This window comes from Thunnus thynnus, chromosome 4, assembly GCF_963924715.1.
Source record: "Thunnus thynnus chromosome 4, fThuThy2.1, whole genome shotgun sequence".
Classification (NCBI taxonomy): domain Eukaryota; kingdom Metazoa; phylum Chordata; class Actinopteri; order Scombriformes; family Scombridae; genus Thunnus; species Thunnus thynnus.
The window spans coordinates 34,136,579-34,160,780 of record NC_089520.1 but is presented as its reverse complement, the minus strand read 5'-3'; the positions used below and the strand labels follow the sequence as shown (position 1 = coordinate 34,160,780).

General features: G+C 41.4%; 1 protein-coding gene and 1 long non-coding RNA gene across 2 annotated transcripts; both read left to right on the top strand.

The window, feature by feature from the left end:
• Positions 1 to 1,674: 1,674 nt before the first annotated feature.
• Positions 1,675 to 12,971, top strand: si:dkey-156n14.3 (zinc finger protein ZXDC). Its single transcript, XM_067588438.1, has 10 exons — positions 1,675 to 3,729; positions 4,592 to 4,744; positions 5,192 to 5,270; positions 6,408 to 6,538; positions 7,712 to 7,882; positions 9,157 to 9,941; positions 10,121 to 10,205; positions 10,338 to 10,510; positions 11,805 to 11,906; positions 12,155 to 12,971. Exons 1-10 carry the CDS (start codon positions 1,722 to 1,724, stop codon positions 12,239 to 12,241), a joined length of 3,774 nt encoding a protein of 1,257 aa, XP_067444539.1. The 5' UTR covers positions 1,675 to 1,721; the 3' UTR covers positions 12,242 to 12,971.
• A 1,391-nt stretch (positions 12,972 to 14,362) lies between these two features.
• On the top strand, positions 14,363 to 22,842 carry LOC137182138 (uncharacterized). Its single transcript, XR_010928258.1, has 2 exons — positions 14,363 to 15,419; positions 21,172 to 22,842. It is a non-coding gene; the product is annotated as an uncharacterized lncRNA (long non-coding RNA).
• Positions 22,843 to 24,202: the final 1,360 nt, after the last annotated feature.

Below are 24,202 nucleotides of genomic sequence, written 5' to 3'. Positions count from 1 at the left end.
TATTTTTAGTAACTATTAGGTTACTTATAAGGGACAGTTCAAAAATGATTGAGGGTGGAGGGGAGGTCAGAAAAGGGGCAGCGATATATATTTTTTTCTTTTGATGGAGAGAGTGTAGTCTTTTTTTGGGGAGAGCAGAGAAGGGTTTTATAATTTTCAGTCACCCCAATTTCATATTTTAGCCTTCCCTTGCAGGATTAATTTTAAAAAAAGGGATAAAATACTTGCAAATTATGGCTTTAGTGTGTGCAATGGGTCATAAAAGTACTCTTTGCCATATGCAGAGGACAAAAATCCTGTCTGTGTTCTAGGGCTAATTTTTTCCCCCTCATTTTTACTTTTATCTCCACCATAATAGAAAGTAGAAGAAAGGTTACGTTTCATATAAAGTAGACCTATACCATCATTCAAGTTCAGCCTTTTACTTAGTATCTCTTCATTAAAAATAGATAGTGGCTGGAATATTCATCATTTTGTTGTGTTTGCCAAAAATTTGGAAATTGCAAATTCTATTTGTAATGTCTGTCTACAATTACACTAATATACATATTAATATTTAAATTAGATTACACCACCTTAAATTCCATATTCTTTGTCTCTTTTGGTTAATAGTGGTGAAATGATGCCGGGGAGGGCCTTGCTTTTTTAACAAGGTGAATTGATTATTCCCACCCCCCTCCAATAATTTTTGTACAATACCTTAGTGTCAATAACAAGTAATATAAAGTTTTCAAACTCTGTAATGTTATATCTCTGAGTAGAGTGAACTGATTTTACGAGATAGTTGTTGTTTTTTTTTTAAATTACATATCCTTTATTTTATTTTCGAATACATGCTATTTTCTGCCATCAAAACACCACTATGAAAAGTTAAATTGTAATATCAAAGGCAGTCATAAATGCATTGTCTAAACTCTGAATGTTCCGCGCTCTTTAAATATTGGTTAATCACAAAGAAGTCTATATGAAGTTTCTAAGGATTAATATTTGATGTATTATAGTACTACACTGCCACTCAGTGGAAGATTGAAAAAACACAAAGTCATACTAGAAATACAATGCAGCTTAACAAGAGTTTTGGTTTCGCATTGCAAATTATAAAATAAATTATTATTAGTTAAATGGATCCTTAAAAAATGTCGCAATTTTACTTAATTAAAGAAAAACCCACCCGGATCCACTGCTATTAAATCCACTCCACAGTTTCCCAAAACTAAAGGCTACTACTGCTGCTTTTAGGTACTCCTCGTACCTCCTACTCCCTCCTATTCTTCCTAGCTCCTAAATTCGAAGCTACATAGGCCTTCATATGCACAGCCTTTCTAAAAAAAATCATTTTACAAAATATTATAGCTGTCGTCATGTTGAAGTAGTTATACTACTTTTTGTTGAAATGGCAAAGTGGAGCAGAGAATGTGTTTTTGGACATGACTGATGTTCAAATGTACCTCAGTTCCTGCATTAGCTTTAGCGTGGTGTGTATGCTCTTACTATCCTAAACATCAAACATAGTTAGTCGATAAATGATAAATGGTTTCAAACGACTCGGGCATTTTAGAAATAATCGACGTTATTTGAAACAAGAAAGTTAGACCCTCCGACATTTTCTTGCTGGCCATGAAGGCAGCAGCTGGCCTGCTGTAAACTGTGTGACGGCTCCGTGGATCCGCTCCGTCTACCAGGGCGGGCCTTTTCTCTGTCGCTGCTACAGGGATACCAAGATGGAAATCCAGGGGCTTTCTGATGCCCAAAACATTCACTCGCAACATGGCGCCCTACACTGTACCACTTCGTCTCCACTTCGATCAGCAACAGGGTCGATACCTCGGTTTATTTCCACCGAAAATGAAGCGGATAGACTACTGGAGTCGCCTGAACCTCAAAGGGACAACAACAACAACACCAGGCCGAGGACATCTCCGTTTCGCCTACTGGCGGAAAATGGTAGCGGGGCGGACTGCTCGACTGTCAGCAAACCGCAACCAACCGATAAGAAACATTTGCTGGACGACAGACCCAGTCCTGCACTTCGTAACGTGAACACAGAGAAAGAAAATGAGCTAAACGCACTGTTTGCTCCGCAGGAGTTTGTTAGGACTGCCTGGAAGTACGGGGTAGAAAGCGGGGATACTGTAATGCAAATGGCGCTGCCTCTGTTTGAAGGGGAAGAGGAACCGATGCCGCAGCGGCAGCAAACGTTTCCAGTTTTACGGCAGCAGCGTGAGGACGGCGCCTCCAAGCAGCCTTCACTGGCCAGCCACAGCGCTGCTGCGCCGGGGAGCTCCAACACCGCACACAGGGCGGACAGAAACACCCAGGAACTATATGTTGTTTTTAATGTCGTACAAGATGATGGCAACGGGGAGGCAAACAAACACCGAGCGGATGTATCATGTAAGGATGGCGATAAAATGAAAGGTAAAACGCCAGAGTGCTCTAAAGCAAGTTCCTGTGGCCCCATGGAGGTTGGAAACAGCAGTAACGTTATTCTGCGTGAATCTAATGACAACTTGAACTGTCTTGAAGCTCAGGCCTTGAAAAAAACTGAGCATGTTTATAATTTACTAAACGACAATTGTACCGCGGTTAATGCTAAACAGACGGACTATTATCACACTGTCGAAGACGTTGTTTTGACAAACAAATATGGCGATAAGATCTGTGGCCAGATTTGTACCGAAAACAATGAAGGCAAACTGGCCCGGGAGCTGTCGTCGCAGTCCCGTATTGACGAGAGCAGTGCCTTGATTTCAGGGAACTCGAGCATTGTGGAAGCCATGGACACTTCTGACTTCATTTCAGACCCAGTGGGGCTGCAGGACAGTGTAAACCCGGTCACGGCCTCCACAAGTCCGCCTGCTAGCGAGACATTTTCCGGTACTATCACGATAAACAACCAAAGCATCATAGTGACCATAGAGAACGGGATACTGACTCTTGCTGCCCCGCCAGAGGGCTATGTTCACAAGGAGGATGACATGGTCAGCTTGAAGGAGCATCTAGGTATGAAAGACCATGAGGATATTGTTCTTCTCAACTATGACAGTGGCACTAAATCCATCGGTAAGATCAGCACGTTGGCAGTGTCCAGCTCCAGCCAGCAGGAAGAACCCAGGCCTGGGGTGTCTGTGAGTGACTCTGAGCTGGCTCTGGTGGATGACTGTTCCCTGTCTGAGCTGGGCACCTCTCTGGACTCCTGTCCCATCGTCAAGCAGGAGGCAGGGGTGCTGTGTGCTGTAACAGAGGCTGATCTGGTCACACCATCCCCTAAAGCCACTGTCACAGACTGTGACAACGAGGACTTCCAGTCTGTCCAGCTATTCAGGTCCAAGAAAGAGACTGTAGCCTCTTTTGGCTGTCCAGAAGCCGGCTGCTCCTTTACTTTTGACACCCGACAGAAACTCAAGGTTCACCTCCTGAACCACGCAGAGGACCCACGCCCCTACCAGTGCACTGTGGAGGGCTGCGGCTGGGCTTTTGCCACCTCCTACAAGCTTAAGCGGCATCTTCAGTCCCATGACAAGCAGCGGCCACACACCTGTCAGTTTGAAGGCTGCGGACGACGTTTCACCACGGTCTACAACCTGAAGGCTCATGTCAAAGTCCATGAGCAGGATAATGCCTTCATCTGTGAGATCTGCAGCGAGAGGTTTCGCAGTGCTACACGACTCACCAATCACCAGAGGGTCCACTTTGAGCCCCAGAGGCCCCACAAGTGTGAATTCCCAGGTAACGCACCACAGCTGGACTTCTGAGTTTTAATTAGGGCTGCACCTAACGGTTATTGATTTAATCTGCTATTTCTCAATGTTGCAGTTTATTCTTGTTCCATTTTTTTTGCATGTGCTGTCGGGTGACCTCAAAGATTGACCTATTTAAGCTAAACAAGCAAGGTTTGCAAATTGTCAGCTGCAAACTGTAGCTAGCAGTAAACAAACACTCACTTCACTACCCAGATACCACAAAGTCTCACCAGGAAACGGAACACAGCAGTCATGTTTACCAAATACATCAGACCAAGATGAGCACTCAGTAGCTGCTGCTGGGGAGCTGATTTTGCTTTCACGTTGAAGCCTTTTCCAGAATGTCATTTAATTTCAAAGTGAATCTTTAAAATGCATTGTTACAGTAAGTTTAGGATATATAAATGTGACCGTTTAGGTGTTAGTGTATTCCTGGACTTTACAGTTTAGGGCTGCAAATAAGGATTATTTTCATGATTGACCAGTCTGTCAGTTATTTTCGCGATTCATTAATTAGTTGTTTGGTCTATAAAATATTGGAAAAAGGTGAAAAATGTTGATGACTGTTTCCCAAAGCCCAAGATGACATCTTCAAATGTCTTGTTTTGTCCACAACAGTCCACAACCCAAATATTTATTTAGCTAACTGTCATAGAAGACTAAAGAAACCAGAAAATATTCACATTTAAGAAGCTGGAATCTGAGAATTTTGACTTTTTTTTCTTTAAAAAATGACTGAAAACAATTAATCAATTATCAAAATAGCGGACAGTTAATCGAATAGATTACAGCTAATCGATGAATTGTTGCAGCTCTATTACAGTGTACTATCCTCTCTCTCTGTTCAGGCTGTGAGAAAACATTCATCACCTTCAGTGCCCTCTTCTCCCACAATCGCACTCACTTCAGAGAAACTGGCCACTTCACCTGCACCTACCCAGGCTGCGACAAGACGTACGACAAGGCCTGTCGCCTCAAGATTCATTTGAGAAGTCACACCGGTAAGCTGACGCTAGATTAGAAAGTCAGAAGTGCTCCGACTTCCTCTACATGGTTCAGAAGGGGAGGCCCTGATGGTCTCCTAACAGGACCTAAAGGCACAGAGTCAGTGAACTGTGGCTTATAAATTTCAGTGTGATTATTCAGGCATTAGAGATGTTTGAGGCTGTTTCCTCAAAGAATAAGTCATTCCTTAATCACATGATGTTGTGAATGCGTTGCCCTCAGCTGAAGAGAGCAGCTGCACACTTACAAAACATTGCAAAACGAGTCACTAGAAACTCTGAACATGTCACTGAACCATCTGGAGTACGTTACACCAGTTCTATGACAGGCAGCTTTGTGATGCAGAAAGTCTGGGTTAAGACCACAGTTATCTGGATACTAATCTTTCTTTGTGATGCAGTAATCTGTGCACTAGTAAATAAACCTTTATTCTCTGTTTCCAGGTGAGAGGCCGTTTGTCTGTGACTCCGAGGGCTGTGGTTGGTCCTTTACTAGTATGTCAAAGCTGCTCCGACACAAACGGTAAGTGTTTATAAAAGATGCTTTCACCTCAGTGTGACTGAAGTGGTAACTCTAATAGCTAAGGTCAATTAGTGTCAATAACAAAAAAAGGAGCAGAACTACCATGGAATGAGACTTTTTCCCCTTTTGTCAGATTTTGTTCTTCATACTATAGGTTCTGTGTTTGTCATGGATGGAAGAAGTTTTGTAAAACAGAGCTTCATCATGCACATCAGTCAGCTGAGCTTTAAGGCCCAAATGCACTGAAAGCGATAATTGATGCACCTCATTTGACACGGATCATATGATGCTCCTACGGTGCACTGCAGGCATCAGATTTGAAATGCCAACACCACAGAACCAACACAGATTTGTCCTGTTCTTTGTATTTGCTGCTGCATTAGCTGGAAAGGAAAGGAGAAATACAGAGGAGGAAAATGAAACTAAGAGCATCTGTCTCCTCAGTAAATCATCTGAGTGTTTGGTGGATATTTATTTGTACTTTATAATGTAACCACTGTGTGTGAAAATCAGAAAATAAGGTTTTATTTCAGTGATTCACCACTCCCTCTCCTCACTCAACCACCACCACGCTTTGTCTCTCTCTCTCTCGCGCGCGCGCTTTCAGACTCATGCTATCTCTCTCTTTTTTGGCTGCATAAAAAAACAGCTTTGATCACCGAGTCCTCATTTGACACGCCAAAATGGAAACAAGGAGTAGCAGCATCAAGGCAGTTTGTCACGCCTCCTAACGCTTTTGGGTGTACTTCAAAACGTGTGCATCAGACGCTTTCAGTGCGTTCCGGCCTTTAGATTAGCATCACTGTTTATGAGGTCTTGATGCAGCACCTTTGTGCTGTTCAGTAACATTCCTGTTACATGTCTGTGTTTGTTTTTTCACTTTGCTAGTGCAGTTTGTCTTTGCTGAGGCAAATTATTTGCCTCTGAACACCAGTATGTTGTCAGGATTTTACAGTATTTGGTTCCCTTTGCCAAATCAAGGGGGTTTTCAGTAGGGATTTACTTGAATCAGAGGTTCTTTTTCCCCATGTTGTCTCTCTGTTCTAGTCCACCTGTTGTACCTTTTTAATCATGTTTGGGTCTGTTAAAAGAGCTCTTCACCTCACCACATCCTTCTTCTCTATGTTTGTTTAATAGGAAACATGATGATGATCGCCGTTTCGTCTGCACAGAGGAAGGTTGTGGGAAGTCATTCACCCGGGCAGAGCATCTCAAGGGTCACAGTATCACCCATCTGGGCACCAAACCCTTCCAGTGCCATGCAGAAGGTAGGTGCAGACTGAAAGCAAAAGGGAGATACACCTCATCAAAGTTTAACAAAAGATATTCATTTAAACAAATTAACCAAATATTTACAACATGGGGTGTGGACATCAGTAGGTCAGTGTGAGGTTGGTAATGCATGAATGGAGAGTGTGTTAGTGTGTTGTCAGGTGCATAAAAACTAAGTAAATAATTAAAGCAACATAACTAAACCCAGATCAAAACAGGTAAGGGGAGGGGAGAGCAGAGAGCTGCCCACAGCAGCAGCCGTAAGCAGTCAGAGGAGAGTGATACAGCCTGCTAGCTGTAGTCAGGCTTTACACCAACTGGGAACACTGGTGCCAGGTGTTCCCATTTGGGGTAACGAGCCACCTGTGGAGCAGAACAGACAGGTGAATAAGCAGTAAACCCCAAGATGACAGGGGTCATCACAATCTCAACAACTGGAAAGATTGCCATTAAATTTGGTCCAGATATCCGTGAACATGTTTATTTATAACCGCCGTGAAAAAATCAGAAAATAACGTTTTATTCCTGCCATTCACCAGCTTTCCCGCTACCACTGCTCGCTCTCCTCATCCACTCTCTAGCTCGCTCAGCCGCTGCTTCTCTTTCTCTCTCGCTCTCTCTCTCTCGTCTTTTTTTTTTAAACGAGTTAGGAAGCCAACGGCGAAGCCTAACTTTACTTTTAACGTTATCAACCGAAGAGAAATGTCCTCCCCTCTTCCTAGTAATGTTTTTGTCCTCCCTCATAGCAGGATTACAGCTCTACTCAGTCTGATTGCCAGCGGTAATATTTAAATGTCAATTAGATGGTAATCTGCATGAGAAATAAAGAAAAAGAAAACAACTGGTTATAATAATCATCTGTTTTATAGTGATCACTATAAGCAGTTTCCACTGTACCTACCAAACACCTGCATGTTAACATTATCATTGTGTGCATGTTAGCATGCAGATGTTAGCATTTAGCTGAAAGTCCAGCCTCACCAACATGGCTGTAGAGTCATAGCCTTGTGGAATCATGTGATAGTATTTGATCAGTTGTGAATTAAAATGACTGTTGACTACAGTACACTTCAACAATCAGTTAAACACATTGTTATAACTCAGTTGCATTGTTAAATGTCCTGACTGGTATCATAAGACTTGACATTTGTCTTTTGTATGTTGTTCAGGTTGTAATGCCAAGTTCTCAGCTCGCAGCAGCCTGTACATCCACTCCAAGAAACATAAGCAGGACGCCAGCACCCTGAGGACCCGCTGTCCCGTGGCCAACTGCTCCAAGCACTTCTCCTCCCGCAGCAGCCTTAAGAGCCACATGCTCAAACACCACCACCTCAGTCCTGGTTAGTAACTATCACACATGATCGAAACCATAATACATGACTCATACTAGAGGCTAAAAGTTTGGATATCTCATCAATTTTGACTATTCTTTTTTATTTTTATTTTATTTTTTTTCCCTGGTCTGCATATACAAATTCATTTTTCTACACACATAAACACGTGGAAAAAAAGATACTTAAATAGAGCAGCTCAAAACAGCACAATAATTCAACTCAAAGTTTTTTCTGCAGTCTGAAAAAAGGTGTAGGCTGAAGCTGTAGCTTATAAAGCCTACCCTAACACACGATATGTTTGATCTCCAAAGGTAAATGAGTTAAAGCATGAGCTCCAACCATAGTGTTATGTTGTATGTAATGATATATCTTGATCTCATAAACATTCAGTAGTAGCACTAAGTTCACCATTGGCTCACTGTTAGACTGCATAGACAGGACACATTGCTCTCTAAAAGCAGTCACTTGTTCCTCTATTCTAATGTTTTCCTTTTACACGTTCAAAGATGGCCACTGCACCACCCTGTCCTACATAAAACAATATTACTGTTTATGATGGTTTAATATAATGACACACAATCAACAGTTCATTATTATACTACTACTACTACTACTACTACTACTACTACTACTACTACTACTACTACTACTACTTCTACTACTACTAATAATAATAATAATAATAATAATAATAATAATAATAATGATGATAAACTTTATTTGTATAGCACCTTTTCATATAAAAAAGACAGAAAATGAACATAAAAACATGTTAAAAAACATTCAAGTAACATGAGATGGAAAATAAAACCTACTTGATGATAATAATAAAAATAAGATAAAGTAAAGTGGAAATGGAATACATAGAATGCATAACATAAGATGGAAGATACAACCCACTGAATAATAATAGTAAGAAAATGAAAACAAAGTTAAAAAATAGAATACATGGAATATCTAAAATCAAGGGTTGGTAGGTCAAAGGTAGGTTTTTAGCTTTCTTTTTAAAATATTTAGCGAGCTGGTTTCCCTGATATCTATCACTAGTGTGTTCCATAGTTTTGAGGCGTAATTGACAAAGGCTGCATCCCTGATTTTCTTTCGGCTGTTGCAGGGAAGCTCCAATAAACCAGCAGCACTGTTCTTGAAGGCAAATAGTTAATAATAATAATAAAAGCAAAAAAAAAAAGAAGCATTTAGATCATTGAACTTCATTCTTATATTTGAAGGTAAATTAAAAATGTGTATGAAATTGAAATGATAATTCTCCTCCATCCCAGATGTTCTGAGTCAGATGGAGACCACACCCACTCTGACCCCCAGCAGCGAGCTCATCAGCTCCACCCCAACAACAGTTGCTGGGCCTGGTATTGCCGGAGGGGACCAGCTGACTAACTTGGACCTGAGTTCTCTTTTCTCCAGCGTGCCCGGAGGCACTGCGCCCACCGCTGGTATCGGAGTGGGAATTCCCGTGGGTGGGAGCAGCTCTAATGGCACTTTCACCATGGACCTGTCCCTGGTGAGCTCAGGCATCCTTACCATCGACCCCTCCTCAGTTGGCACCGCACTCAGCGCCAGCACCAACACCACGTTGGCCAAGGCTGTGGACCCTCTCATCCTCGCAGCCAGTGCTGACATGGGTCCCCACCACGGTCTGGAGGGAACGGTGGGTGACGTCCTGCCACCACAGGGCACCCTCAATCTGGATGATGTGCAGACTGTCACCCCTGAGGCCCTGGGAACACTCACGGCTCTCACCATGCAGGGCCCCGGTGCCTCTGTGGACCCCACCCTGCAGCACCCACTTAGCTCCTCCAGTGCTCTGAGCGTGGAGCCCACAGCCTCCCTGGCTGTGGCCCCTGTCGCCGAGCTGCTAGCCTCTCCCTCTAAGGTGGTGGAGGTGGGTGGCCAGGGAGGAGCAGGGCCTCTGCTGGGCTGTGTGGAGGTGCTGGGACCTCAGGAGGGAGCAAAAGTCCTCACACAGTTTGTTTTCCCCGGTCACAGCAGCAGCTTCAGTCCACAGAAAGACCCGGAGCTCAGCGCAGTGTCACCAAGCAGCTTCCTGGTGAGCAGAGCTGCCGTCATGCAGCACAGTTTAAGATAAATGAGAGCGATATTAGTTTAATAGTTTGTTTTCATGTAATTATTAGATTCTAAGGTAAAAACAAAGGTTATACCCATAAAAAGCCAGTGTAACAGCAGTAGTTTTGAGTGTGCTGTGATGATGTGTGTTTTGTGTGTCAGGAGAGTGGAGGCTCAGCCAGGACTGACTACAGAGCCATCCAGCTGGCCAAGAAAAAGAAGCAGATAGGCCCCTCAGCCTCCTCTGGTAACACACATACACACACCCACACATTCACCATCTTCAAGCTTGTATTGGATGTTCATCATTCTGGATTCAGGATACAGAGACTGCAGACTAAAGTGACTGTTCTCTGATGTTCTCTTTGATTAAATCCAGGGGGTTCAGGATCGAGTCAGAGAAAAACTAAAGGAGTGAAGTCTTCCTCTGCTTCAGCACCGCTGGCTTCCTCTGGTGCTCGTTATGGTGAGGGAGCTGCAGCAGCCAATGGGGGCCTGACTCTGCGCGACCCCGTCACTGGGGCCCAGTATGTCCAGATTCAGCTGCTGCAGGTGAGATACAGTTCATTACCCAACCACACTGGTGGATATCTACGAAAGATTTGCATCCCAAACAGTCAGTCCTTGTTTGCTGAAGGGACACACTGAGAATTTGTGCAGGTGAAACAGAAGAAAAGCAGCCCTGCTGAAAACTGTTTGCATGTTTGATCTCATACAGATCTGTATTTTCTGGTGTTCCTGTTAAGAGGTGCAAATTGTGGGAGGAGGGAATGGTATTTCAAACAAACATTCGCTACACCAAATTTATCAGCGCAGATACACCACTGCAGCCGAGGACACTACATCTGTGAAAGCAGGTGTACAATCTGCAGGAAACTGTTTCATCAGACACAGAAAGGGAGGAACTAAAGCAGGTCTCAAGAATGAATGAGAGAGACACACAGAGAAAGAGGGGGGGGTGGGGGTATTGGGGATTCAGACTGAAAACAGCCCAGCATTTAAACAGCATAGGGTGCTGCACTGGTGGGGGCGTGTTGTTTAAGGTACCATTGAAATAAAATAAAAAAAAGTGAAAAGTGATCTGTTTTTATAGTTTAGACTATTGAACAAAATAACCATAACTGTTTGATCATGGTCTCAGATTTATGCCATCCATACATACATATGTAATACCAGGTGTTGCTCAGCAGATGTCGCCATTTAGACAAATGCATCAAAACAGTGAACTATTTTCAACACATGCTTAAATTGATTCAGTGCTTCAGAAGGCTTCATTTCCCCCATTACTAATGGTCAATAATCTGTTGCTGATCTTTTTATTGAACTGACATCAGGCTATTATATTTCTTCACGTATAGTTCTCCTCTTCCAGAATGAATGCACATGTGCACACAAAAGTATTTTCTCCCAAGTATTTTAAGTTCAGCTGCAGAAAATGCTTTTGTATTTCATTCCTTTCCACATACGCACAGCAAGAGTTTGTAGCGTCTGTAGGTTTAGTTAAAACCCTGCTAAAATAAAACATGTGATGACTAGTTGCAACAGGTTTAGTAAATATCCCCCATTGTGTGTAGCAGTGATGTAGCTGGACTATGTTGCCACCTTTCATTAAAGTGAGTCTTCAGCCTTCAGTGTCATTTTACAAAGGGGACATTACCAACTGCATAGCCTGGTCCTAATGAGGCAAATGTCATTTTTGAGGTCCTGGTCAAGGTCAGGGGGGTAAGGTTAGGGTTAGGCATGAATTGGTTAGGTTTTAGGTCAGCCTGTCCACAATGAATGGAAATTAATGCAATGTCCGAACAAGGATAGCTGCATAAACTTGTGTGTGTGTGTGTGTGTGCAGGATGACCCAGCCAGTGATGGAGACCTGGCCTTCCAGCTGAGCTCTCAGCCCTCCAGCTCCCACTCCCAGCTCACTGTCGACCTGCCTGTCAACATTTTACAAGTAAATACATTTTTCAATGACAATTTCTGATGTATTGTATTTATGGTAACGCTGCCTGCAGCTGTAGTGACACAACTCCATGTAGTGATGCAGTGAGGTTATATTTTACAATAAATCAAACATGACCACATCTAGAATCTGAAAGCTGATGTGAGCAGATGTATTTGTCATTTTTCCATGTAATGTCAATGCAGAGTTCAGTCCACTTTGATATGAAAGAACTGATCTCTGATGCTGTTTCCTCACAGGAACCTTCAGTGATGACAGAGGACGACAACGGCTCCGACAACTCGCAGTTCACAGGAAGCACAATCAACCTCCAGGACTTGGAATGACCCCCCCACAGTGCTGCGGGGTTCAGTGATGGGCCTCACTGGCTCTGTCCTCGTCACTGTCCACAGTTTACATCAATAAACATGCGCTGAGATGTTTGACTCCATTAAGCGGTTGCCTCGACTTTACCCAGGACTTTGAAAGCCTTTCTGGACATGTGGTTAATATGGATTGGGAGGAGGGTGGGGGGGTCAGGGTTCTGGGATGGACATGATCCCATTGATAATGCACCTTGAGACAAGGAGATGAGGATTTTTTGTTTTGAAGAATATCATGTGTTTATTTCTAAAGTCCTGTTTGTACCAAAATCAAACCTGAGAGCACTCACATGTCAAAGAGACTCCAGCCTTGCACACACGTGAGAGGCTCCTCATGTTCCTCTGTGTCCTCTGGGTGTCTATTCCATGGTGCCACATTGCCACTCGTGCACACACAGTGGGCTGTCTACGCTCCAGTTGCCTTACAGACACCTCACACTGTGCACACCTCCACCGGCAGGTTATCTGCTTTATTTGTTGCAATTTTGATTTCTTACATTTTGTTAGATTTATTTTTCTATGGCAGCAGTAAGTTCATGTTGAAAACATGCCTGTCCATGTGTTTATATATTCATATATATGTGTAATGGGTTACTACCTTCTTAAAATAATTTCATCTGTTTATTTATTATTTAGCTGAGGGTTTACAGAATGGCAGAGCCAAACACAAATGAATTAAAGCACAATCAGAACAGTTTGTCTCAGAGACTTTTATTTCTCATTTCTTCATTTGTTTTAATTTTGGTCAGTTAAATATTTGAGGATCATAATAGAAGAGAAAAGTTTGAATAAAGTAAGAGGAAAAGAAGAGAAGCCAGCAATTTGGCCACTCAATCAGTGGAATCCTTACTTGGTCACCAGTGGGTCAATCTCCCAAAACACTCTGATACTACATTTCCCATAATGCAATTAGCTCCTTTTCCTGCCTTGCTTGGCAACACAAACAACTTTCATTCTCCACACTCCCAGTTTGTAACACAGGCTTTTTTTCGTCATGAATGTACAGGCCAAACCAATACAACTGATGACATCAGGGTTGGATGTTTAGAAAGTTCCTCCAGCTCTGTCACAAGTCTGCAATAAACCTGCAATAACTGCTCCGTAAATACAGCTTTGCAAGCTGTTTATATGTATTTTCCTCGGTAACATTGGCGGTAGCAGGTGCTGACAGGCTAAATTAACAGTGGGTCAGTGGCATTTGCAGCAGTCCAGACAGAGGAGCTGCTAACCAGCCTAAGAAAACAATAACGGTGGTCCCAAAAACAAGTAGAACTACAACTGTGGGTCCGTGTAATGTGTATCATTTAATTTTACATGTAAAAAATATAGTTCAAGCGACCATCTCGCCATTCTTGCACAGGTTTTACTTGACAGCTTCCCACCCTGAAGCGTTAGCTGTCAAAATCAACACTTGCATTGTTTCACACGAGCATGGATGCCTGGCCAATCCTAGCACTTGAATGCTACGCAGGGCATGTCTTGCCAAGAAAAGCAGTTGCATCCATAATAACGTGTCACTGCCTGATCTGAGTAGGGTAAATACTAACCTAACCTAACCCTCTAGGTTAGGGTTAGGTTAAGGTTAGCGTACATATTTCGTGAGAGTTTCACAAATCGTCCCTCTGGCCCATCCAATCTAGCACCAACCTCTGAGTAGCATGGATGTATAAGAACAGGATACAGCATCAGAGGTGGGGCCCCTTCATTCCTATGAAAGTTGCTCAGGTGTATAAACCCCAAAAAGTTTGATTTCTTTCGCATAGCATCTGCATCTGGGGGGTCCATAGAGGAAAGCAATAGCGATCTCCACCGGCCAAGCTGGCTACTTCCGGTTTAGCCCTCCATCTAACTTAAATGGGGATAAAATGATTCAATTGTGTGGCTCTTCTAAACTTTCCAAATGTGATTGAACCGAATGGATCAAATTCTGATAGTGAAACAAGTCATTTCATGGGGGTTTTGATGCTCAAAAAATGCATCCACTGGTTTACAGACATCTCTTTCACAATGTAAGTCTATGGGGAAAAGTCTTTTTGGGGCCGATAGCGTCATGTGACGTTGTAATTACACGGTATGGCAGCTGTGTCAAATTGGCTTCAAAGTCCGGTACTGTTCCTAGGGGCTTGCCATGGATTGATTGTAAGAGCTGGATACCCCAGCTCTTACAATCAATCCCCATAGACCCCCATGTTAAAATTCCCAACTTTACAGCAGATATAAACATGTTTACAGCCTGGTACAAAGAACGGTTTTGGTTTCTATAGCTAATTTCCCCTTTCATGACAACTGTATGGGGGTGAATTTTTTTTATAACTCACCCATTTAAATTTTATTAAGCCGTAAAGTTATGCACAATGAAGGACATGGCTGCTTTGAGTGACAGGTCCGCCAGCCGCTAGGTGGCTTGTTTCAGCCATTCGGCCGCCTCTTTGCCTATTTTTGATTGGCTGGGAGTTAGGCCGTCTGCCAAGATGGCGATGGCCAGAGCGGCTCACTTTGAGCTTCAAAACCGCTCTTCAGAAACCAACGGGTGACGTCCATATTTTTATATGAGGTGGAGTGGGGGACAGAGGAGGACGGGTGCCTGCTGACCTCCGCAGGGCGGGATCTCTTACTTTGGACTTAATGTATTTCATTTTCATGCTAATCTGTGATTGGCCATGACACGTAAAATGACGCTCTAAGGGAGGATGTCCTTCCTCACCAATCAATAACCAGAATGCAATATTGACATGAAGTTGGTCCAATGATAGTTTCCAGATTTCATCTTCAATTCTCTCCACTGTTAGGCAGAGTAGCAGCAGTAGATAACTCCTTGCATTAGCCAATGCAACAGCCTGAAGGACTCTTTCTAAATCCATGGAAGGACTATTAAGGACTATTGTTAAGCTAATGGGAGAAATTATCTGGATTGTGCGGTGCAGCAGCAGCAAGACGCTGCCGGGGAGGCTGGAAAGAGAAGCCACCGGAGAAACAACCGGGAGAGTTAGCTTGTTTGTTATTGTTGCTACTGGTATCAGACTGGTTAATCAGCAGCCACAAAGGTCTGTTAACTAACATACAAGATGACCAACAGCTACAGATGGACGTTATGACATGAATACTTCATCTCCATGAAAGAAAGAAGACGACGTCAGATAACGTGAGTCAGATATAGCTTCTCTCTCTGTGTCTCTTTGGTCGCTAATTTCATCTCTGATGGTTAAATGTCTCTGTGTGGCTTTTTTTGTGTTTTTTATCTCCTTAACAAGAATGCAGCAGAGATCATATAATGTGTTGTGGGTAACGTTAGTTTGCTTGTTGAAGTCACAGTGAGCTGTCTGGACTCATTCATTTGTTTTTAATTGAGTGGTTGTTAAGTCACCTGTTGATGTTGTATGATTAGTGTGCAGGAGGTCTGGCTGCTTGCTTCTGACAGTTTCTTTAGTTCGTTTTTAAGTTGAGCCGTATATTGAGTAATAATCTTAAAGTAACTAGAATAACAAGTGATAACTAGTGGTGTAACGGATTGTAGTTGATCCGTGATCCGTATGGATCGCCCCCCCACGGTTCGGCAGGTTTATGAACTGCGGATTAGTTGCAAACATTTAATGTGTCATTTAAGACAAAGTCAACAAATTGCTGTAAGTACAAGTCATGGGCAGACAGCGTGTCGCTAACAGGGATCTTGAAGAGCAACGATCAAACCAGCATCTAAGGGGTCCGATGTGACATTTGAGTTATGTTTACCTGCTGTTTAATGTGCTGCAGCTGAGCAGTTAATTAGCATCTAGCTGCTAACTGACGTCAGCGGTGAATGTTTGTTATCATCAAGTTTTGATGATGTGGACAGAGGCTGTGTCATTCACTGTTTAAAAGAGGAAGGTATCATGCCTCATGTTGCAATAACTGAGCATTAAATATTTTATTTTATTTTATTTTATTTTATTTTATTTTATTAACATTGGACATCTTAAATGTTGTTTTCATTTAAGACCATGGGCAAAAGTTCCTTGCTGTTTCTGGCTGTCAGTGTGTTACAGAATAACTGGGAAACAAAGTTGTCCCCCCCCTTTTCTTTTCGCTGATCCTAATTATGATCTGATCCGTGACTCAAATCCGTGATACAATCCGAACCGTGAGTTTTATGTTCATGGTAATACCCCTAGTGTTAACATGTCAGCTTTGCAGACTATATTTTGTATATCGTACACATAGATAAGAGTGGGTAAGTCATGTATTTGATACATGCATTAATACTTTCTGATGTGAACCTACACTTTTAGATCTGTGAATGTTTTTAGTGTTTAATCTTTCTAGTATTCAGCACTGATCTGTACCTGTATCACATTACAAGCTTTGTGCTACTTTATATATTTCTGTATACTAAGGATCATGTGATATGTTGTCTGTTTTTGATGAGAACATAAATTTGTTGTCACAAGAGAACAGTACTAAAAATTTGAATTTCATTATATTAGTAAAATGACACATTTGAACCATTCCATGGCTAAAATGAGCACTTCTTTGTTTAGAGACATTATGTATATGCTAAATGTCTTTAAAGAAGCAGCCTTTTCACCACTCAGTTTTTGTTTTTGAAAGCAAATTGTTTTATTGGCATATAAAATTGCCCCCCACCCTTCCGATATTATCAGGTGGGGGACAATGATATAGTTTGATGCGGTTTGTCGTAAGATTACATGTTGGTTTTCCTCCTGTCCTCCCCAATTTTTTGAGTCACCCCAACACTTAGTCTGTTTTTAAATAGCCAGTGGAATTCTGTTGAAAATGTTAGCAGAGTTTTTTGGTGATTATTTCTCTTTGCACAAATGCCAGCATTAACATGTGGCTCTCCAGAGCAGCAGGGTTGAAACAGGGCATGAGCTTTCTTCAACCCCAATGGAGAAAAGACTGCTGTTTTAGCTCTATTTCTTACCATAAACTTACTGTAAAGTTAATGAAGAATTGCAGAGGAGACACTGACCAGTTATTGTTTAACATCATTTTAAGCTTGCAGTTGAATTAAGATAGGCCTACTGTGACATCTCATATATTAACAGGGGATATAGCATTATAAATACTCCTGACAAGTATACCTTTATATATTTAGAGTGTGATCACTGTTATATCACACCAGTAGTCTTGTTAGTGCTAGTGTATCTCAGTGCGCTCTGCAGCCCAAAATGAAAGGAGCATGCAGTCATTCTCCATGTTACAGTACTGTTCTTACACCAGCAGATGGCGTCCAAGTCATATAGAGCATCCCTAGTGGCTTCCATACAGAGGGCAGCAGTCAGCTAACATGAGGCTTAAGATGTACTATTAGCATGTATTGACACTTAACAATTAACAAACTCAGATCTTAAGTGATACAGACACTTCATTTTAGGAATATTATAACATTACATCATTTGTTCTCCTTGTTGCCTGTTGAGTGTCAGCCAGCCACCTACCTTTTTGACCTCTTCACCCCTCTGCATGCACTGGGGTACAAAAGCTTTGGTAACAACAGCATTTGGAGTTGCAGGCTCTCACACACAGTCACACACACCCACACACACACATACAGTTTAATAAGGCTTATCATTAACTTGTGCTGGATCCAAGAAGAAGATCAGAATGAGGTATTTGACACAACAGCTAAAAAAAAAAGCTTACAGACCACATTCTTTTCATGCACACACTTTATTTATGGTCACCCATTCAAATATCTAATCATTTACATGGTTTTTATTTTCAGATATAGTGAATCTGTGAGACAGATGCTTGTTTTATGACCATATAGATGACAATGAAAAGAACATTTATGGAGATAGATTTGTTCAGACTGCTGTGAACTGGAATTCTTGTGTTACTAATTTTGTGTGTGAATGTGAACCACACGCCCAAAACCACCTGTGATGTCATCTGGACTGTCCCCATAGATAATGAATGGAAGACTGATATTGTACAGTCACACAGGGTTTACTTCTCTAAAGGTTTTAATATAGGAGTTTTTATTCTAAGAAAGTCATGTCAGAATACAATTTCTCTCCAGCTGTTCTTCCTGTTCATTGCTAAGTAGCAGATTTTAGTACAATAAAACAAAAAAACTGAGGTATTTAAACCCTAGTTTCCTGGTTTTGGACTTCTGGCGGAAGTTGATAGATGCTTGACTACATCAAATTGTTTTGTTTTGTTTTTGTCTCATTAGAAATGATGGCAACCTTCAGGTCTTTTTTTTTAAAATTTTATCCTCTCTTTTTCCGGAGCACCCAGTTCACAATCCCATATCCACATATACACACCTAAAAACTGTCTGGTTCAACCACTGTTTGATTTGATGGTCACTGAGTAGCTTGACTGGAGTACTCGGGGGTTAATGAGGAATTCAAGAGAAGTCAATTTTATTTATACCCTGTATCGCAAATCAGAAATTTCTCTTAAGGGGCTTTACAATCTGCACAGCAATACAACATACTCTATCCTAGACCCTCCATTCGGATAAGGAACCCCATCCCCTTAAAAAACCTTTTTAAAAAATGGAGGAAAACTTTCTATATTGTCAGTAAAATGACAATATTGAATATCAGGATGGCAAAAGTTATATTATAGTTATAGTTGAACTGAAAACATGTATGAAGTATTTGATCAGGAGGACACTGAGCAATTTCCAGATGCGGCCAAACATATAGGACCTGATCCCCAAAGAAGGGGCAAGCACTGCTGTTTCACTTTCCTTTGTGACTGGTTCTCCAACCTTTAGGACACCATCACCCCATGATGATACTGGCCCACTTGAGAATTGAATGGTACTAAAGGTGAGTGTGTCTGTGGGTGCACCAGAGGGAATTTTCTGAAGATAAGACTACATCTCCTTGGTCAGAAGTGACACTAGGATTTCCACACAGCTTAGTCTTTATGGCTGTATTTCATCTTTTTTATCTCTTGGCCCATTTCTAGATATATCTATGTTGACACAGAGTGAGGAAAGAGCACTCTTTCTCTGCCTGGCTGTACCCTTCCCCTCTCTTATTTGACCAAAGACAAATCTTTGGCTTGTGACAAAATGTCGACCGTTTGAAGTTTAAGATAAGTGTTTGAACTCGGCACTGAACCAATCAGTAAATTACATCATACAGTATGTTGCGTTGCTATTTACAAAGACCTACTGTATCTTACTGAGGCATTAAGAAATTTATGAACCTCTGTTGGTGAGCAGCAGGAATTGCAGCATTGCTGAAAGGTCTGTGAACAAGCTAAAAGAGGCCAGAGGCTGACAAAACTACTAAAGTCACATCTACACAGTATAGATAATTGAGCTATATCCTAGAACCTTGTAGCTCCTACAGAGATCCAACAGGAACATTGAGTAAAGCAGCATGGGCTTCTGCTGTTGTGGTGATGTATTAATCATGACAGGGCTGTACACTAGCTCAGCAACATTATTGTCAAGTGTACAGTATTTGGTGCACCTGTATGATTTGTTAGACAACAATTGTTTAAGATGCTAGTACCTTCCTCACCAAATGTGTTATCTCCTCACAAGCTACATTAATCTCAGGTGTTGTGTGTGTTGGGATTCTGCACCTCAGGAGGATACCAGTTCCTCTGGCTTGTTGTCTCCACCATATATCACAGTAAAAAGGCAAGAAAACCGATGCTTTGATTGGTATTTTTCTCATATTAGAATATGAGCATAATATGGCCCTTCTGACTAATGGTTCATGCCTATTTCTTCAGGAGGTGATCCAAGATTTGCAGAGTTTAGTTTGGTTGGTTTGGTTAGCTAGTAAGTTGCCCTGTATCATCCATGTGTGTTTCCTTTAGTTTGGACTCAGAAGCCAAATTGAAGTTTATTGGAACATATAGGTGGAAATCACAAATCACTTTGCTGATTCAAATCAGTTTAGTTCAAATATTCATAGTCACTGACTGTGTAGTTTGGTCACTTTTTCCCCAAAACTTAGCAGCCGTATCATTGTTCAAATGTACAGCAGCACATACATCAGTAAGTGAACTCATCCCCATTCATATGGCCCAACGACCAGCGCTGACTGACTGTCTTCAGTTCAGTAGTACGTTCAGTCTGTCACTAATTCAAGCTGTCACGTCCAGTTCAGTACAAAACCAGCCTATACAAGCACTGCGCATAATTTTAATAGCTCAGCAGCCTTGTATACGCTTGCTTAAAAAGTGACAACAAGCCATAATATACAGTATATGCATGTTTCCAAAGGACAACAAACAGCCTAATTTTCATTGGAGTATGTTGCGTCCACCTGAAATAATAATTTCATCTTCACCCACACCCTCTCACAGGTGTTTTTGCAGCATTACTCTCTTGGATTGGTTGCTATCCTGTGGGAGCATGTATATACATGTATCTGAGAGCTTGTTGTCATGTTATGTGAAATACCTGACAAAACTCCCTGGACTCAAACATAGCTGTTCATTCTCCTGGAATTTCTACAGTTTATCGTAAGTGTCAACAGTGTGCTGAAACTCATTTTTGTTACTGTGACTCATCACTTCTTCTCCTACTTATCTGTCTGTTTAAAGGTGTGCAAAGATCTTCTTTTACTTGGAGATACTGAAATCCCTAATCTTAGTGGAAAGAATGTAACTTCTTGCACTGCCATGCAACTTGGTCTTACACCAAAATATTTAAAAATGTCTTTAATAAAAGAAGGAAAAAGTGTGATTGAAGGTCTTTTTTAAAAAAAAGCTATGTACAGTCGGTTGTGATCAAAAAAGGTCAAGTTGCTCTGCGTCCACCTGGTGTTCCTGAAGAAAAAAGTACTATTTTATAGTCTGGGCTCTTCTACATTTGTCATTGGGTAAATATATGAAATGATGACAAATCCTCTGTCATGAAATCTCCCATGCTGCATCTATTTAGAATAAATCACCTTGCTTATTTTCATTTACAGTCAGATGTCTTTTCCAGCACTGATGTGGCCTCCTCAGGCTTGTAGCATCTCTGGAGGGGAACAGTAACCAGATTTCAACATCTACCATCTGAAAATTAGAGCCTGTACACATCCCTGAGGAGACAGAGACCGAGAGGAAAGAAGTAGGGCAAAGGCAAGCGACTAATCCTCGAATCAGCAACGATTCCATCCTTCCAGACCGAGCCAGTAATCTGTGGGCACAGGCAGAGCCACCCTGCAGGGACGGTCTCATGGCTTTTGGCTCCAGCTGTTTGATGGCTGGATTAAGAGGTCAAGTGGGATCAGTCAGACATGCCGCTCTGCCTGTCGCATAACGTGGTAGGCCTAATAACATCCAGTTACTGTAATGCAGTCTGTATAGGCCCCCCGTGCAGAGCCTGGTCAAGCCCTTTACTTTCTACTTCACTGGAGACACTGTGGGGTCAGAGGGGTGAGACAGGAAGTAGCTGTATGAGGAGGGGACAATGCTAAGAGATTTATTTTAATTTTAAGGATGGTTTGTGATATACTATATTTATCTTATTGTTAACAAATTCCATGAAAAGACCAAAACCAACAATGAATCCACTAACAAGCCTGATACATCTTATTCCTCTGTGTCATAGAACTCAGTTGTTGTCCAAAAACTATTAAAAACACATCAATGAGATACAACGATGCAGTGGGCGACATGTTCCTTCATTACCATGAACACACACTTTGTAATTTATTTTGACTCAATCCCACAAACATCGTCCTGCTGCCACAAATACTCACTAGAGAACCAAATGTGTATTCATCTGTAGCTGGAAATAGTTCCCACCAAATGCACTATTTCCTCCTGTTTGAGTAACATTTGCTAAAAACTACAGCGCCCAGCTGTTTTATGAAATTACTGAGCCTTTTTAAAAAATAAAACTATATATTTTTGAGGCTTTTAAAAACATGAGTGTCACAGACAGGGTGGAGAATTCAGAAAGTATTGAGATGGACCACATTGTTGATTTTGGTCTTTTCATAAGATTTGTTGAGAAAAATAAAATATATAATAACACCAGCCTAACTTGAAGGGCATCATTTGTGTCATTGCCTTGAGCCACATTTGACTGATCGGAGGAAGGGGAACTGCAACGCTGGTAGTTTTTTGGTTAAAATGGTTTTACATCTTCATATGTTGTAAGCAAATCTCAAAGGACTGAGGTACCCCAGCACCCTCTGAGCATACTGTCCAAGAACAGAAAGACTTTGTAGGAAAATATGATTGAGTTTGTTAGATAGTAGAAGTGAAATTGTGGTGAGCAGTAGAACAATTAGATTCCACAACTAGTTTCAGTTTTTAGATATAATCTTATAACATTTAAAATTAGAGCTAAATATGTATGAGTTTTTTTTTGTTAGTGGGTAAACAGTGGTAGATGGATATAGATCCTTTACTTCAAGCTGCAATAATCAAAATGTTAATATTCATAGTTCATCAAATGACCTGACTCCGCAGTTCCTTCGGCTCTACAGACTGTTTTAGTGTCTTTCAGCATGTTTTGGTTGTCAGCCACACAACTTCGCTTCATTTTCACTGCTCATCAACCTTGTTTCCAGCAGCAGCAAGCAGCCGTTTTCAGCAAAAAGAGCCCTAATGAACTCACTGTACACTACCTGCTCAGCACCAAACAACAGACAGACACAGTTAGCGACTACCTAGTGAACATAGTGGAGCATTTAGCAACTAAAGAGACTTTTTTTTTTTTTTTGAGGAGTTGGTGGACACCAACCAAAACAGAGCCAGGGACTCCGAATGAATAACAATATTGCTTCATGTCTACAGAATGTGTAATTAGGCAACTGTTTTCTAACATGTTTGCTAACATAATAAGTTAAAAATATGTCAATGTTGTGTTTACAGCTTGTTTTGCTGGACCTGTGTGGCCAAAAAAGAAATGAATGCCTCTATAATTAGCAACGCCAATGAAAAAATAGTTCCTCATTCAAAATCTTATTTAAGTTACTGTGTTAAAGTATCAGCTAAATAGAAGTATTCAAAGTAAAGTTGCTCATAATGCAGAATTCTGTGTTATATCATTATAATGTATATTTCATGTAATAGATTATTGACACCGATGTATGTATAAACATTTAAGCAGCATTTTAAAGTTGAATTGGTGGAGATGGAGCTATACTATTTATAATTATTTTGTATAGTGTTGCATATTTTAATATAACAATGCATCATATCTAAGTAGCTGAATCTGAAAAGTAAAGCTGAAAGATTGATGTTGAATTGGTGTAAAAATATTTCCTTCTGAAATACCAATTCTATACAATACTGTAAATGTTCCACTTGTCTTGCTGTCTTGTATGTATATGGTTTATTGTACTCCATTGAAAACTCTAACATGTTTCAGCACTTATTTCCATGTGTACGACCACTCACAGTAAGTTAAAGTCTTAAAGTAGCTGGTTACTGTAAGTGTTTATTTACCCCAATCACCACTTGCCACTCTCCCTTTAACAGGAAAAGAAGAACAAAGGCCTATCAGGACAGATAGACCCCCTCTAATCACTACCACCATCATCACAAAGAGAAAAGAATTAAAAACATGCCGTTGCTGTCAGAGTCTATTTTCAGCTCCTTCCTCCAGGCTGTAAAATGTGGAAATGTGGGGTAGAAAAAGTCTGCCACCTCCGTAGTCAATTATGTGGATACACCTAATTGCAGCTGCCATTCCCAGAATAACTCTCTCTCTCTCTCTCTCTCTCTCTCTCTCAGTGATCATGTGTCTTTCAGAACCTTGAACTGACTGAACTGACTTATGTTAAAGAACAACCTAATGCTTTTGAAACACTTCCTGTCAAGCTTGACTGGTTTGCCCGCATTGTTTCTGAGAGAGTGAGTTCCTCTCTGTGTGAGGAAGTATTGATGTTGCTGTGAGGCCAGTTACTGATAGGCAACAGTGACCCATACTTACCCCTGACAGGCCTCTGATAGACCACCTGACAGCTAGTAACTGAGCTGATGTTGCTGTCATTGTCTTCA

Coding starts and splice junctions, on each gene's coding strand:
- si:dkey-156n14.3 (XM_067588438.1), top strand. CDS start 1,722: ATGGAAATCCAGGGGCTTTCTGATGCCCAAAACATTCACTCGCAACAT. Junction 3,730..4,591: donor CCACAAGTGTGAATTCCCAG/GTAACGCACCAC, acceptor CTCTCTGTTCAG/GCTGTGAGAAAACATTCATC. Junction 10,206..10,337: donor AGGCCCCTCAGCCTCCTCTG/GTAACACACATA, acceptor GATTAAATCCAG/GGGGTTCAGGATCGAGTCAG.